This window comes from Primulina tabacum, chromosome 9, assembly GCF_025594145.1.
Source record: "Primulina tabacum isolate GXHZ01 chromosome 9, ASM2559414v2, whole genome shotgun sequence".
Classification (NCBI taxonomy): Eukaryota; Viridiplantae; Streptophyta; class Magnoliopsida; order Lamiales; family Gesneriaceae; genus Primulina; species Primulina tabacum.
The window spans coordinates 33593438-33606764 of NC_134558.1; the positions used below are offsets into that span (position 1 = coordinate 33593438).

Here is a 13327-nt window from a genome sequence, read left to right on the forward strand (position 1 = left end):
TATAATAAAATATATGTATTTATATGTGTTCAAATTATACAGCTTGTTGAAATTTTTTTTATAACATAAGAATCCGTAGTTGTTTTTATTGTATCGGATAAATTCTAAGTCTATAATATGAAAATCATGCTAGTTAGATAAAACGTGTAGTTAATTATTTACAAATTAATGTAGAAAAATATTTTGAGATTAAATGTTTTTAGGAAAAATAGGAACATATTTGTGACAACGTAATCCGCATATATAATTTTCGATGTACATATTAGATAAATCTTCGTTATAATTTATAAATCGTGTTATATTTTGCGAGACATCTTCGGTTCGCTAAAAAAAAATATTGATTGATAAGATGGGTCTTCTGGCCATTGAATCAAACATAACATACATGTAACTTTAGCACGTCATAGAGGCCATGAAATGATAAAGATCCAATGATTTTGTTAGTGTCCCATACTAAATCTTTAGGAATCCTCGAAACCTGAAAGCAACACATGAAGCTATGATAACTCGATTTCTTGTCTTCGGACAATAATATTTCGAAATCTTTTTCATTCTTAGTTTTCTAAATCATATGATGATCTAATTATTATATTAAATTATTTGTTAGAGGAGATAATCCATGATTCTGCTAATAGATTAAAATCCATCATCTTATAGAGAAAAACAATTCGGATGCTTGCAAATGTTTCTTAAGAATGATAAGCATGGCTGGTGATACCCACGTAAGAGTTCGAGTCATGGATGATCCGATATATTAAATTGATATCTCAAATTAGGGTCAATCTGTAGGATGAATTCTTCTGAAGTCGGGCAGGTGGATGCCCGAGACATCTTCTCCCCAGACTACCGGAAGCTCGAGCTCTCATATAAGTTCTCGGATGATTTCTACCCGGGTTCCTCGATAACAGTGCCGCACTCTAGTGCAAGAGCAGGTAAAATTTTACATCGATAAGCGTTCCTGAAAAAATCATATTGATGTGACACGATTAAAAAGTAGGACGGCGTGACAGGAAGTCAACATCTAAAATTACAAGTGGCAAGTAGACACTGAAAACAAGATACTAATTACTTTCTTTCCAACTATAAATAGCAGATATGTTTTACATTTGACAAAATTCGGACATTCTTCTTCTAAGCTCTTGGCATTCATATATATCTTCACATATATTACATTTATCATTGATCTTCACCTGCTGACTTAAGCATCAGAGTGGTTACGTCGGACACCCCCGGCGCCCATTCACGAGTTCATTTCCTTGTTTGCAGGTTACAGTTGCAGTCATATTGTACAGAGATATACCTTCACCACAAGATATACATCCTTGCTCATTTTCCTTAAACACGACTCTTATCAAATCCGAAGGAATTGCCTCGACTCTGCTCACCTGATTCACTCGGATCTCATCAATGGCCGCCGTTCTTATTTGATTGCAAAAGTTAACCATGGTCATATCCCTATTTTGATTTAAAAATAATTATGTTATTAATATCATTTATTTATTTATTTATCCTCGTGTGATACGAAACTTGTCATGATATACGAAATTATGCTTCACGAACACGATCAGTACTTCATCCAACAGATATGGGATCCTCCATGCATGGGCAATTGTAAGAAGAGAGCGAATTAAAATGCAATAAAGTTGGTAATGGCAAGTACAAGTGCAGCATCATTAACGTTGAATGGGATTTAAATATTGTAAAATATACATCGTGATAAGCGAGGGTCCATCATTTGGTCTAACGACAAAAGAGACAAAGTTAAGATTGTATGATTTATGATTATTTTAACATTGAATGTCGTACTATTTCAAATTATGGCTTTACTTTTTCTTTTATTTTCTTTTTTTTTGGGTTTAAAATGAGTTAATCTCATGATTTAAAGACTGGTAATTTACTTCTTTTTCGTACTTTTAACGAGCCATGAATTTATTTTCCGGTCAAAAATATATTCGAGGCCTTTATGGGTTGTAGGAGTCGGGGACTTCATGCGAAATTTACACTTTTTAAACAAAAAATGGTTAAAATTAAATGTAATTACCATGAGAATTTTAAATAAAATAATAATTATTATTATTTCACCATCTCACACGTACACATTTCGTTCACAACAATAACTTTTTTCAATGCTTAATCAAGGGAAATATATTTTTTTATTTAATAGATATAATTTTTTATCTTAAATAATTTCTTTAATATTATTTTTTTTATTGATTTGATTGTGTATAATATTTAATGAGATTTTGACTTTCTAGATAATGAGATAATTGTGCAAATATTATCATGATATGGTATGTTTTCTAATTAAACTTTTAACTTCCTTATCTTACAGATTTGCTAGATAGATGAGAATGTCTATAAACAAGAGAACAAGGATATTGATGTGCGGCTCTTCCTCTCGATCAATTATACGCACACTTTCACACATCGTAGAATTTCAGAGAAAATTATTATCAACGTTGCTGCTGCTGTGAAGAATGTCATTGCACATGTTGTCGTGATTGTTGGAGACACTTCAGACAACATGCGTGCAAGTGTTGGCTGAAGAGTGTGTTTTTCGTTGCTCCAAATTTTTGGCATCGAGTTTTGCTTTCTTTAATAAGTTTTATTCTAGGTTGTTTGATTTTTAGAAAGCATTTATTTTCTCAAAGTGTCGAGGAAATTGATTTTTGTGAAGATCACTAGTGATATATTTTCGTAAACGTTTCGGTTTTCTAGTGATTAATTTTCGTCATGAGGCACCGTACAAGTATAAAGTATAAAGTATTTATACTTGTGCATATTTAATCTTGTCTATCTAATTATTTAAAGTCAATTTATGGTACAAACTTTAATATTCCGCTGCATGTTGTCTTAAATGTTATAACATTTGACACAACACTTACTTCTGATAAAACACAAATTCACAACGCTACACTACTGTTCTTATATTAACGTTCATCTGTCAAACAACACCACCTTACACTTAATATGTCTGTTTTTTTTAAATATAAATTTTCATTTTTTAAACAAAAACTTAGTACATCGACCAGTGAGCATCATTCTTCAACTAATGTTGAGATTTCGAATTATGATAGACATCTCACCAAGTATCAAAGAGTTGATAGCGATAGTTAGTGGTTTTGTTCAACTAGAACCGGTCAAATGTACTTTAATGGGACAATATCCTGTCAATAAAAGATATGCAATTAGACAAGCTATATTAAAGGGCCACATCAATATGTTACGGAGTACTAATGAACCAAATTAGAATAACAATATCAACGACTTCAAAAATTGTTAGTTTAAAAAATTTTCTTGGTTTATCACATCAGCCAACCCAAGGTCAAAATATTTTTTGACTACACACCAGGTCATGATATAATTTTGGATTTGCCTAAAATACCTTTTACTATAATGTATTCGATTGATTTCTTAAACGAACACTGCATTTTTGTTTTTGATTTCTGTAATGTCACATAATTTGTAGCAAAAATGTACTATTTTGGTATTTGTTCTTTAAGTTGTTACTATAATGTCCTCACTTTAACAGATAGAATAGATAAATAATTGTTAATTTCCAATAATTAACCGTTGCTTATGAGGAAATTGGGATTGGGGAAGGTTTCCAGCCCAAGTGAAAAATAACAGAAGCCCATCTCTTGTTAGGAACCACAAATTAAATACAATTTGAATATGGGCTTGCCAGTGGTCGAATTCGATGGATCCAGCCCGAATCTGGTTAGCTACACACCAGCGTTCGTAGCTTCTCTGTATCATTTTGCCACCGAACACCTCACTATATATACGTGTACCTTTTCTGAAACCTAACTAAGAAATTTGAAGGTGTAATAAATATATAATATGAAGGCATTACTTTTCGATTTCTTAAACATGAGACAAAATGCTTTGTAATATTCTTTTTTTTTTTCACTTTTCAATAACTGATTTTTTTTTTAATTGACATGTGTTAAAAATTCTTTTTCCTGTGTAATCTTATATATGACCAAAATTCGTGACTATTATAAGAATAATCAACATATAATTAATGACCGTATGTTCACGTTAATAATAGGTAAGGTCACATGTCCAAACCTCTGTCAGGCGTCAAGCACATTCGTCTGAAAACTATCTCATATCAGCGTCAGCATGAACATTTTGTTTTTGTTTGATATATGATTTGTTATATAGATGATATATATATAACATGTAATTAGGCATATTTGAGAAAATTATATTTTTGATCTCATAAATTATATATTTTTCAATTTTTTTAGAAGTTGGTTTAGGGGGTGTATCCAATATAGGAGATTTATTGACTTTTAATGACTTTGTAGATTTTAAAACTATGGATGTATTCAATTAAGACTTTTACATACTCTATAAAAGTCTAGTGATATTCAAAATAGACTTTCATAGAGTTTTAAAAAATCAAGTAGTATTCAACATTGACTTTTAAAAACTCTATAAAAGTCTATAGGTATTCAAATTTCAATAGACTTTTAATAATTTCATGGAATTCATTAACATACAAACATTAAAGCCTAAGGTACAACTATAAATTTTCAAAAATTGTATTTGGTTCAACCCAAAGATTTGGATAGATTTTTAAAACTTCTAACTCATGCACAAACTATTTATTTCTCTCTCTGTTGCTTCACATCACCTCTCTTCTTATCTTCTCTCATCTCATCTATTTTTATCACTCTCTCAAATTTTCGAAGTGTATCTCTATATATATTTTCATCTTTTTTTTTTCAAATTTTTCATTTTTGACTGATTGTTCGTTTAATAATTTTTTTTAACATCATAGGAAATTTTGAATTTTAGAATTGATTTTGTGATTTTTAATTGATGATTTATATAAATTAATGTAATATTTAATAATAATAAAAGTTGATAAAAAAAATGTCGCTTAATTATTAATAATTGAATAGACTCGCAACAACCATGATTTTTTAAATTCTTTTTAGCATTTTCAATTAATATGTAGATATTTTATACAAAATTATATCCACACAATGCTAAATAATATATTTTTTCACATTTATATTTATAATTCAAAAACAAGGTTACAGATTAATCAATTGATGTATTTTAAAAAATTTACAAACATGCATACAAACTCACATATATACACGTGTAAGGATCCTTAAATGATTTTACTTTTAAATAATTAAATTTATTTATTAATATAAATATTAAAAAATTATTTCAAATTGAATATGTTATATATGTCAATTAATTATTGGTTCAAAGAAATTAATAAAAAAATAATATGTTATTATAAAAGTTAAAAATTCTATAAAAAAATTCATAAAAGTCTATAAAAATCTTACAAAAAAATCTACATGAATCCACATAAATCTGTTTATAAATATGTGAGATTCTGTAAAAGTCAATAAAAATATATCAATTCTATAAAAATATATCATTTGAAAAAATCATTAAAAATCGTCGAAACTCTGAATTGAATACATCTCAGTATAACTAATAAATTGAGAGAGATGGAAATACATATTTTCTAAAAATAAAAAACAAAGAGTCACATTCTGAATCTTCTATACGCGCGGGGTCAAAAAAGCAAGCACTTGTTACAGGTTCGATTCAACTGAAGTGTCAATCCCGTCCGCGACTCATCGGGGACCCAATGTTACATTTTCAATAATTACGCGCGCATTTAAACTCGATGCGCCTGGAAATTTTTAATTCAGTCAGATTTTGATTCCGTGGCGTAGATTTTCTTCTCCTTGGAAATTATTTATAAAACCAAGTAATTATTGATATGGCCGCCGCGGGCGGCTGCCGGAGCTGCAAAGAGATCCTATATGACGCCTCCGCCGGCGCCTCAGCTGGTAATTTGCTGCGATTTGGCCAAATTACGATTTTTTCTTTACATTGGGGTTTTGTTATTTGTGTTTTTCTTTTGATGTTCAGGTGCTATCGCGGCAACTTTTGTGTGCCCGTTGGACGTGATTAAAACGAGGCTCCAAGTCCATGTCCTGCCTGAAATTCATACTTCTGGCCATAGAGGTTCGTGTGCTGATGGGATCAGACTATTCTCTTTTTAGCTTTTGCAGAAGTAGATTGATGGAACTGATTTTTTCATTAAATTTTTGTTTCCTATTTGTGCTCTTGTGGTTTTCAGAAGCAAGAGTTTCGTGTTTGTGATTGGGGTGTATTTCGAAGCTTAGTGGTTTAATATTGCGTGCCATGTGTTGTTAATGTTATCGCTTGCTTGCGTATTAATATTACAGCATCTTAAACTATCTGATTAGAAAATGTTGGATCTCTTGAGTTTGGTAGAATTAGGGTGGGATGTGTGTACAATTATTCTTCAGTTTTAGCATATTGTGTTGTTTGTGTTGATTTCTAACTTGCTCGAATGAAGAAAGTGAGGGATTTTCTTAACTACTTTTTGCATTCTCTCTCCATTGACATTAATAATCTGAGCACAACCTTATGCATAAATTAGATGAGGTGAAAGACAGTGTCTCATTATGTTACTTCATCATGAGATTGAACGACATAGCTATGAGGACTTCATTTGGTTTCCCCCATTGTCTTCATAATGCATGTACCAATACTCGGTCACTATTTCTCGATAATTTAAGAAAATAGGTGCAATGTAAGTTCCTTTTTGTACATAAGTGAGTTTAATAGGTGAAGTGAAGCATAATAAGTCGTGGTTCATATCGAATTTGAAGCACATACATTTTATAAATCTTACCTCTGGGCCATGATTAAACTTTATATATGCATTGAATCCTTTTGTTGCATGAACATACTTGGACTCGCCGAATGTGGTATTGAGATCAAATTGAAATAGGCAAAGAATACTATGGATTTCATGTGTCAATCAAACTATTTTACTCAAATTACGTCATCCTGCGTCATATTTTCTTATTATTAGAATTGTTTCCAATGTTTCTCGTGGAAAAATTGAGCTTTTGTTATAATCCCCTTAAGTTATAAAAGAAATCAGGAGTAGGAATAGCTATGCACCATAACCTTTAAGTCTCTTTGTTCATTTGACAATTGACACTGTATCTAAAAGGATGAAGCTCTGTTAGATTAGATTACACATTTTTTTCACTCTGCTTCAGTACCAGGGAAGTGTCTAATTTTTGTCATCTCCCTCCTAACAATCAGGAAGTGTAATTATGACACTCCTGCAAAACATTGTCCGGAACGAAGGTTTCAGGGGACTTTACCGTGGCCTTACACCAACCCTAGCAGCATTACTTCCAAATTGGGCTGTGAGTACTGCATTAAACACATTTGCCTTTGGGGTTATTTTTCTGCATTTTACTTTGTATATTTTCAAATAATTCTGCTCAGGTGATTGGTATGGTTCCAACTTATCTAGACAACATTCTGATTTCTTTCACAATCAAAAGGTTATTACTTGGGTCGATTAGGCTTTTAAGTGGAGCTTTCTCCTACCAAAACCCCTCATTTTTGGTCTCACAGTTTATTTTTAAAATATATCAAGTAACACAACACTTTATGTTTTAAATGAATTATTCAAAATATAAATTATATTTGGTGAGTCAGAACCATATCTTTTCTCTCTGCTATTCAACTACTCATGTATAGCCACTATTTTCGTATAATTATTATGTGACATAACTTCATCAATAACACCTCAACCTTTTGATATTGTATCCTATCGTGATTCATTTATAAATATAAGCCCCCGTGAGAATAAACATTTTACGTGATTAATCCTGCCATATATAGGTTATTAGTATATCTTAAAGCTTGGTTAGTAAAGTCCTTTACTATGAACGCATGTTGCATGTGTTGAGCTGCCTTTTAAAAGGTCGTCTTTCCATGTTAATCTCATGATGACTGGAATGGTGAAGTTCAGTATGTGGCAATATTTTTAACGTTTTTTGTGTTTTATCCCTCAAATAGGCTAATTGCCTTTCCTTCTTGTAATAGAGCTAATAGACTTCTTTTCTGCATGATTTTACAATTCACAAAATGAGCAAACTACTATTTTTCAATGTATCTTAAAAATGCATTACAAATTTTGGTTTTCATTCGTACTAAAGACTTGGAGTGCTTCAGTGTTCTTTAGTTGATGAAACACATGAAAATCCATCATTTATCCTTTTTCCCCCTCGGCCCTCCACAATGATGAAATATAAATATTTTATAGGTTTACTTCACAGTTTATGGACATCTCAAAGAGCTGCTCCATTCATATGGTAGGTTTTCCCACTTGCATAACTGGGAAATATTTTATGTTGTACTTTTTTTTTTGGGTTAACATATAAAACTGTCCTTACTGTAGATCGCAAAAGCTTTTTAAAAAAGTGAAAACTTGTTGATTTTTTTCATGTTAACCTTTAGATGTATGCTTGTTAAACTTTCATAAATACAGAGGGTAGCAGTGACCAGCTTTCAATTACATCAAACGTGATAGCCGCCTCGGGAGCGGGTGCTGCAACATCTATTGCGACAAATCCTTTATGGGTTGTTAAGACGAGACTTCAGGTAGGTTGGAATGTCCTTTTAACCTGAATGGCATAAGAAATTTTGAGAATTTCTGTGTTCTTTGAATCTTTCCATGCTTAGTGGTAAATTTAAAAATGGTTGTTTTTAAGTTTTTGAAAACTAGTTATGCTTAGTCTAAATCACCTTATGATATATGTAATTCACCAAAATATCTATATAATTGGTAATTTTTGGTACAATACCCTTTTTCAAGCATAGAAATTTTGATATGATATCTCTGAGGACGGCTGATTTAATATTTCATGCATGTACTGCGTTAGGTAGTGACTGCGTAAACTTACACTATGTTTTTCAGATATTATAAATATACATTTATCTCTGAGTTTGGTTCAATTGATTTAAACTTCATCTCTTTGTTTAGACACAAGGAATGAGGCAAGATGTGGTTCCCTATAAGAGTATAGTTTCTGCTTTGAGACGAATTGTACACGAAGAAGGATTTCGTGGATGGTATAGGTTAGTGCTTACCTCAGTGACCAAAACATTTTAACAAATGTTATCGTCTTTCAGAACGATTTTTTGTGATGTTCAATTTTATTGGTTAAGCTCCTTGGCACAAAATAATTTTGATGATCTTAAGGAAACAAGAAATGTTAGTTTCCAGATGGCCAGTAAATTGTGTGTATGAATATTTTCCTTCCATTTCTTTTGCAGTGGCCTTCTACCGTCTCTTGCTGGGATCAGTCATGTTGCTATCCAGTTCCCATCATACGAAAGAATAAAATTCCACTTGGCAAAACGAGGTAAGATTATGAATATTTATGTTGCTGCTTCTACTGCTGCTGTTGCTAACAATTTTTTAAAATTTCCCCAAATTTGAAGGAAATAAGAGCAGTGACAAGCTCAGCCCTGGGGAGGTGGCCATTGCTTCGTCATTCTCAAAAGTAGTTGCTTCTTTATTGACTTACCCTCATGAGGTATGACTCCCTTTTTGCCTGTCGATCTAAATTTCTCAATTGCCTTCACAATTTTGTTTTCATGCTGATCTGTTCTCTTGGAAGGTCCGTTTCTTGCTATTTTTAATGATGTTATGTGACCCCCAGTTATGTCCCTTTTGTAACACTTCAACTCCCCACCAGGTAGTACGTTCAAGGTTACAAGAACAAGGTCAGGTTCGGAATTCTGAATTGCAGTACTCAGGCGTCATCGACTGCATTAAAAAGATATCAAGAAAAGAAGGTGTTCCTGGTTTTTATCGAGGTTGTGCTACTAATCTCCTGAGAACAACTCCATCTGCTGTGATAACATTTACCAGTTACGAAATGATACATAGATTCTTGTCACACTTATCAGCTCCTGATGGAAAGCATTCAAAACCGAATTCTAATCCCGATACTCGAACCAAATCCCAAAAAGGATCCGAAACTCCAGGAGAGAACAGGACATTACACCAATCCCTAAACCCATCTTCTAGTCATAGAACTCCGCGTATCCCTCTTCATAAACAGGTTAAACCGGATAATCTAACTGCAAAGCATTGAGTCAAGTTTGCTGCTACAACGTGGTCGCTTAAAATTGTTCTTAGATTAGAATTCAATAAGCAACAGCTTGAATCGTTTTAAATTCTTTTGCCCCCACTGGTAAATGCGTTGTATGTTGTTTGCTTCTTTCTTGTTCTGAAGATTTCGTCATTGTTAGCTGCAGTCGTGTTTGCTGTTCAGCAAAGGAACTCATTTTGTTATTCATGTTGCCGTCTCTTGTCTTTAATATTTCCCAATACTAAATTTTTTTAATGTTTACTTTCGTGTTATTCAAAATTAGGCCGAATGTCTTGTTTTAAATAATATTTCTTATCGTATTCTATTCAGATTTTACTTCAATTCCTCAAAGTAAAGAAATTTTGGTTATTTTTATTGAAACAACGAAAAAGTTTTTTTCCCTTCACTTAACAAATTTGCCATAAAGGATTATTTTAGCATGTATGTTGCTCATCTATTTTCTATATTCTCACCAAGTTCTCGAATTCTCAAATTTTTTAGATCTTTTCGCTATCATTATCAATTTCCTACTAATAAGTAATAAATAAAATAAGTTATATTTACATGTTTAATAATTAAAACATGTATTAAAATAAATCATTAAAATGGTATACACACACACACACACACACACGTGGAAAGTCAGTTTTATACTATTGAAGTACACGTTTAAGAAATAAAATGGAAAAGGCGAGTTTTTGTGAACGAGTTATTAATTTAATTTAACGTGAAATGTATAGGATATGTGTGGATTTTTTCCCCCGAAAAAAGGAAAATGTGGTCTTGAAAGAAGACGAATATCCAATGGAGTATCCTCGTCGGCAGGGCTCAATCGACTCATGTTCAAGGTAGGGTCTAGCCCTATTTTATTTAATATCCGGTTGAAATAGTTGAGTCAAAGTTGAACGTACCGAACAAGGCAGTCGAGATTAATGTGTTACATATATATATATATATATATATAAACAAATATGTATATATGTAATACGCCACTCCGACGTTTACTCAATGTACATCAAATAATAACGTCCATAAATTCAATAGTCAATAAAAAAATATGTAATCTTTTTTCGTGTTCTAGACCAAAATATCGGTTTTGATATCATTTTATAAAATCTTGAGTTAAATATTTGCATTTTCCAATACTCACCGTTGCTCGGGTTCATTACATGAAAACTTTGCCTTTACATGTGGTTGGAGTTCGAAATTTGATCAGTACATATACACAAATCCAATCTAATCTAATATATATATATATATATATATATATATATATTAGTAGGCCTCTTGTGAGACGATCTCACGAATCTTTATCTGGGAGATGGGTCAACCCAACTGATATTCACAATAAAAAATAATAATTTTTCATGAATGACCCAAATAAGAGATTCATCTCACAAAATACGATCAGTGAAATCATCTCATACAAATTTTTGTCGTAATATAAATGTAAATATATAAACAAAAGTGTACCGACAGCTTGATGAGGGTCTCAAAGTGTCATAAATATAATTGGGATCCAATCTTGATTGTCTTCCACTAGCCTCCACTTAGTGTTCAAGTTAATGCCAATCTCTTCAGGATTTTATGTTCAATGAACTTAAATTAATTTTATTACAAAATCCTAAAATAGATAAATAAAATCTGCCATGTTCTGATTTCTTTGGATAGGGTTAGGTCTGGTTAAGTTAGACATTTTTTTCATTATTATAATTATAATATAATAAACATCGTCACACATTTATGCTAATGGAAGAAATCAATTGGCATTATCAGATTCATCGTCACCACCCAATATTTCACTATTTGTGATATTAACCTAGCCAAATTTAGGGTATTGTTCTATACGTATATTTTATTATCGACATTTATTCTTGCATGTGAAATCCATATTTCTTCCCTGGTTCACATCTGATGACGAATACAATTTGTATGATGACGAATATGATTATCCGGTTCAATTATTGATTTTTAAATCGAGTATTTAAGTTGATGGAAGCCATAGAGGAGATTATTATTGCCAAGTTGATAGAATTATTTAAGTACGACATGATTCTCTATCCCTACTCTTGTGAATACTAATTTAACATTTAGACAAATTAAAGATATTTAGCTAAAAAAACGATGAATCGTACAATCAAATTAATTGAAAATTTATCACATTCAATTAAACACAAAGGTGAGACGAAGTAAAAAAAAATTTTAGGGTTACAAAAGAATCAAAAGGAGATTATTATTGGTGGCCAATTATATCATAATAGATTATGATGATATATTGCACATCGATACGTGATTGTCTTCTTATCGATGCTCACATAAATATATACGATAGATTACAACATATCAAAATTATATATATCAAAAATCAATTGTTACTTGTCTCTATACTATTTTTTTCATACCACTGATCAAATGATACCTAAATGTATAATATATGCGATAAAATAGATAGATATTGATTGTTGCTGAAATCCGGGATGGCAGTTAAGAGGTCGGACCTTCACTTGGAGAGCTCGGATCAGACCTTTGAAAAGTATCTGGGAGGTTGGATCTTTGATTTGGGAGCTCGGATCGACCTTCGGAATCTGGAGGCACAAACAAGAACGTTAGAAGGGGCTGGAAGGTTGTTCCGGCGTAGCCCCTCCGACGCTCAAGTCAGAGAATAGAAAACTGAGAGAGTAATGTGTGTGCTGAGAGAATATGAATATATGAATCAATAAAACAATGAACGAAACCTGATATTTATAGGAGGATGATAGAGTCCTGATTTGGTAGATTTAGATCCTCAGAATCTTGTGCAAGATTTGGTTAGATTCTGTACAAGATTTGGTTAGATTCTGTACAAGATTTGGTTTAGATCTTGTTGATCTTGATTTTTGTGGGCTACCCGTTAATATCTAGGTAAGAGCTCTCAGAGGCATAAGCCCGCGAAGGATCTCATTTTCTTGGGAGCTCGACGTGGGAGGTCGGCCAAAGCATTCTCAATCGGCGTGAAAGCACCCTCTGGGAGGTCGGCTCGGCTTCGCTCTTGGAGGTCGGTAAGAGCTCTTAGAGGTATGAGCCCGTGAAGGACCTCATTTTCTTGGGAGCTCGGCGTGGGAGGTCGGCCAAAGCATTCCCAATCAGCGTGAAAGCACCCTCTGGGAGGTCGGCTCGGCTTTGCTCTTGGAGGTCGGCCATGTGAGGTCGGCCGTGGAGGTCGGCCATCTCACTGATCGACGAGAGGATGATAGAGTCCTGATTTGTTAGATTTAGATATTCAGAATCTTGTGCAATATTTGGTTATATTCTGTACAAGATTTGGTTGGATTATGTACAAGATTTGGTTTAGATTTTGTTGGGCT

The 13327-nt window shown here is 32.6% G+C and overlaps 1 protein-coding gene across 1 annotated transcript; it reads left to right on the top strand.

Moving 5' to 3' along the window:
• Positions 1–5530: 5530 nt before the first annotated feature.
• On the top strand, positions 5531–10186 carry LOC142555347 (nicotinamide adenine dinucleotide transporter 1, chloroplastic-like). Its single transcript, XM_075666173.1, has 9 exons — positions 5531–5834; positions 5917–6012; positions 7132–7238; positions 8147–8195; positions 8372–8484; positions 8867–8961; positions 9160–9248; positions 9328–9422; positions 9585–10186. Exons 1-9 carry the CDS (start codon positions 5765–5767, stop codon positions 9984–9986), a joined length of 1116 nt encoding a protein of 371 aa, XP_075522288.1. The 5' UTR covers positions 5531–5764; the 3' UTR covers positions 9987–10186.
• Positions 10187–13327: the final 3141 nt, after the last annotated feature.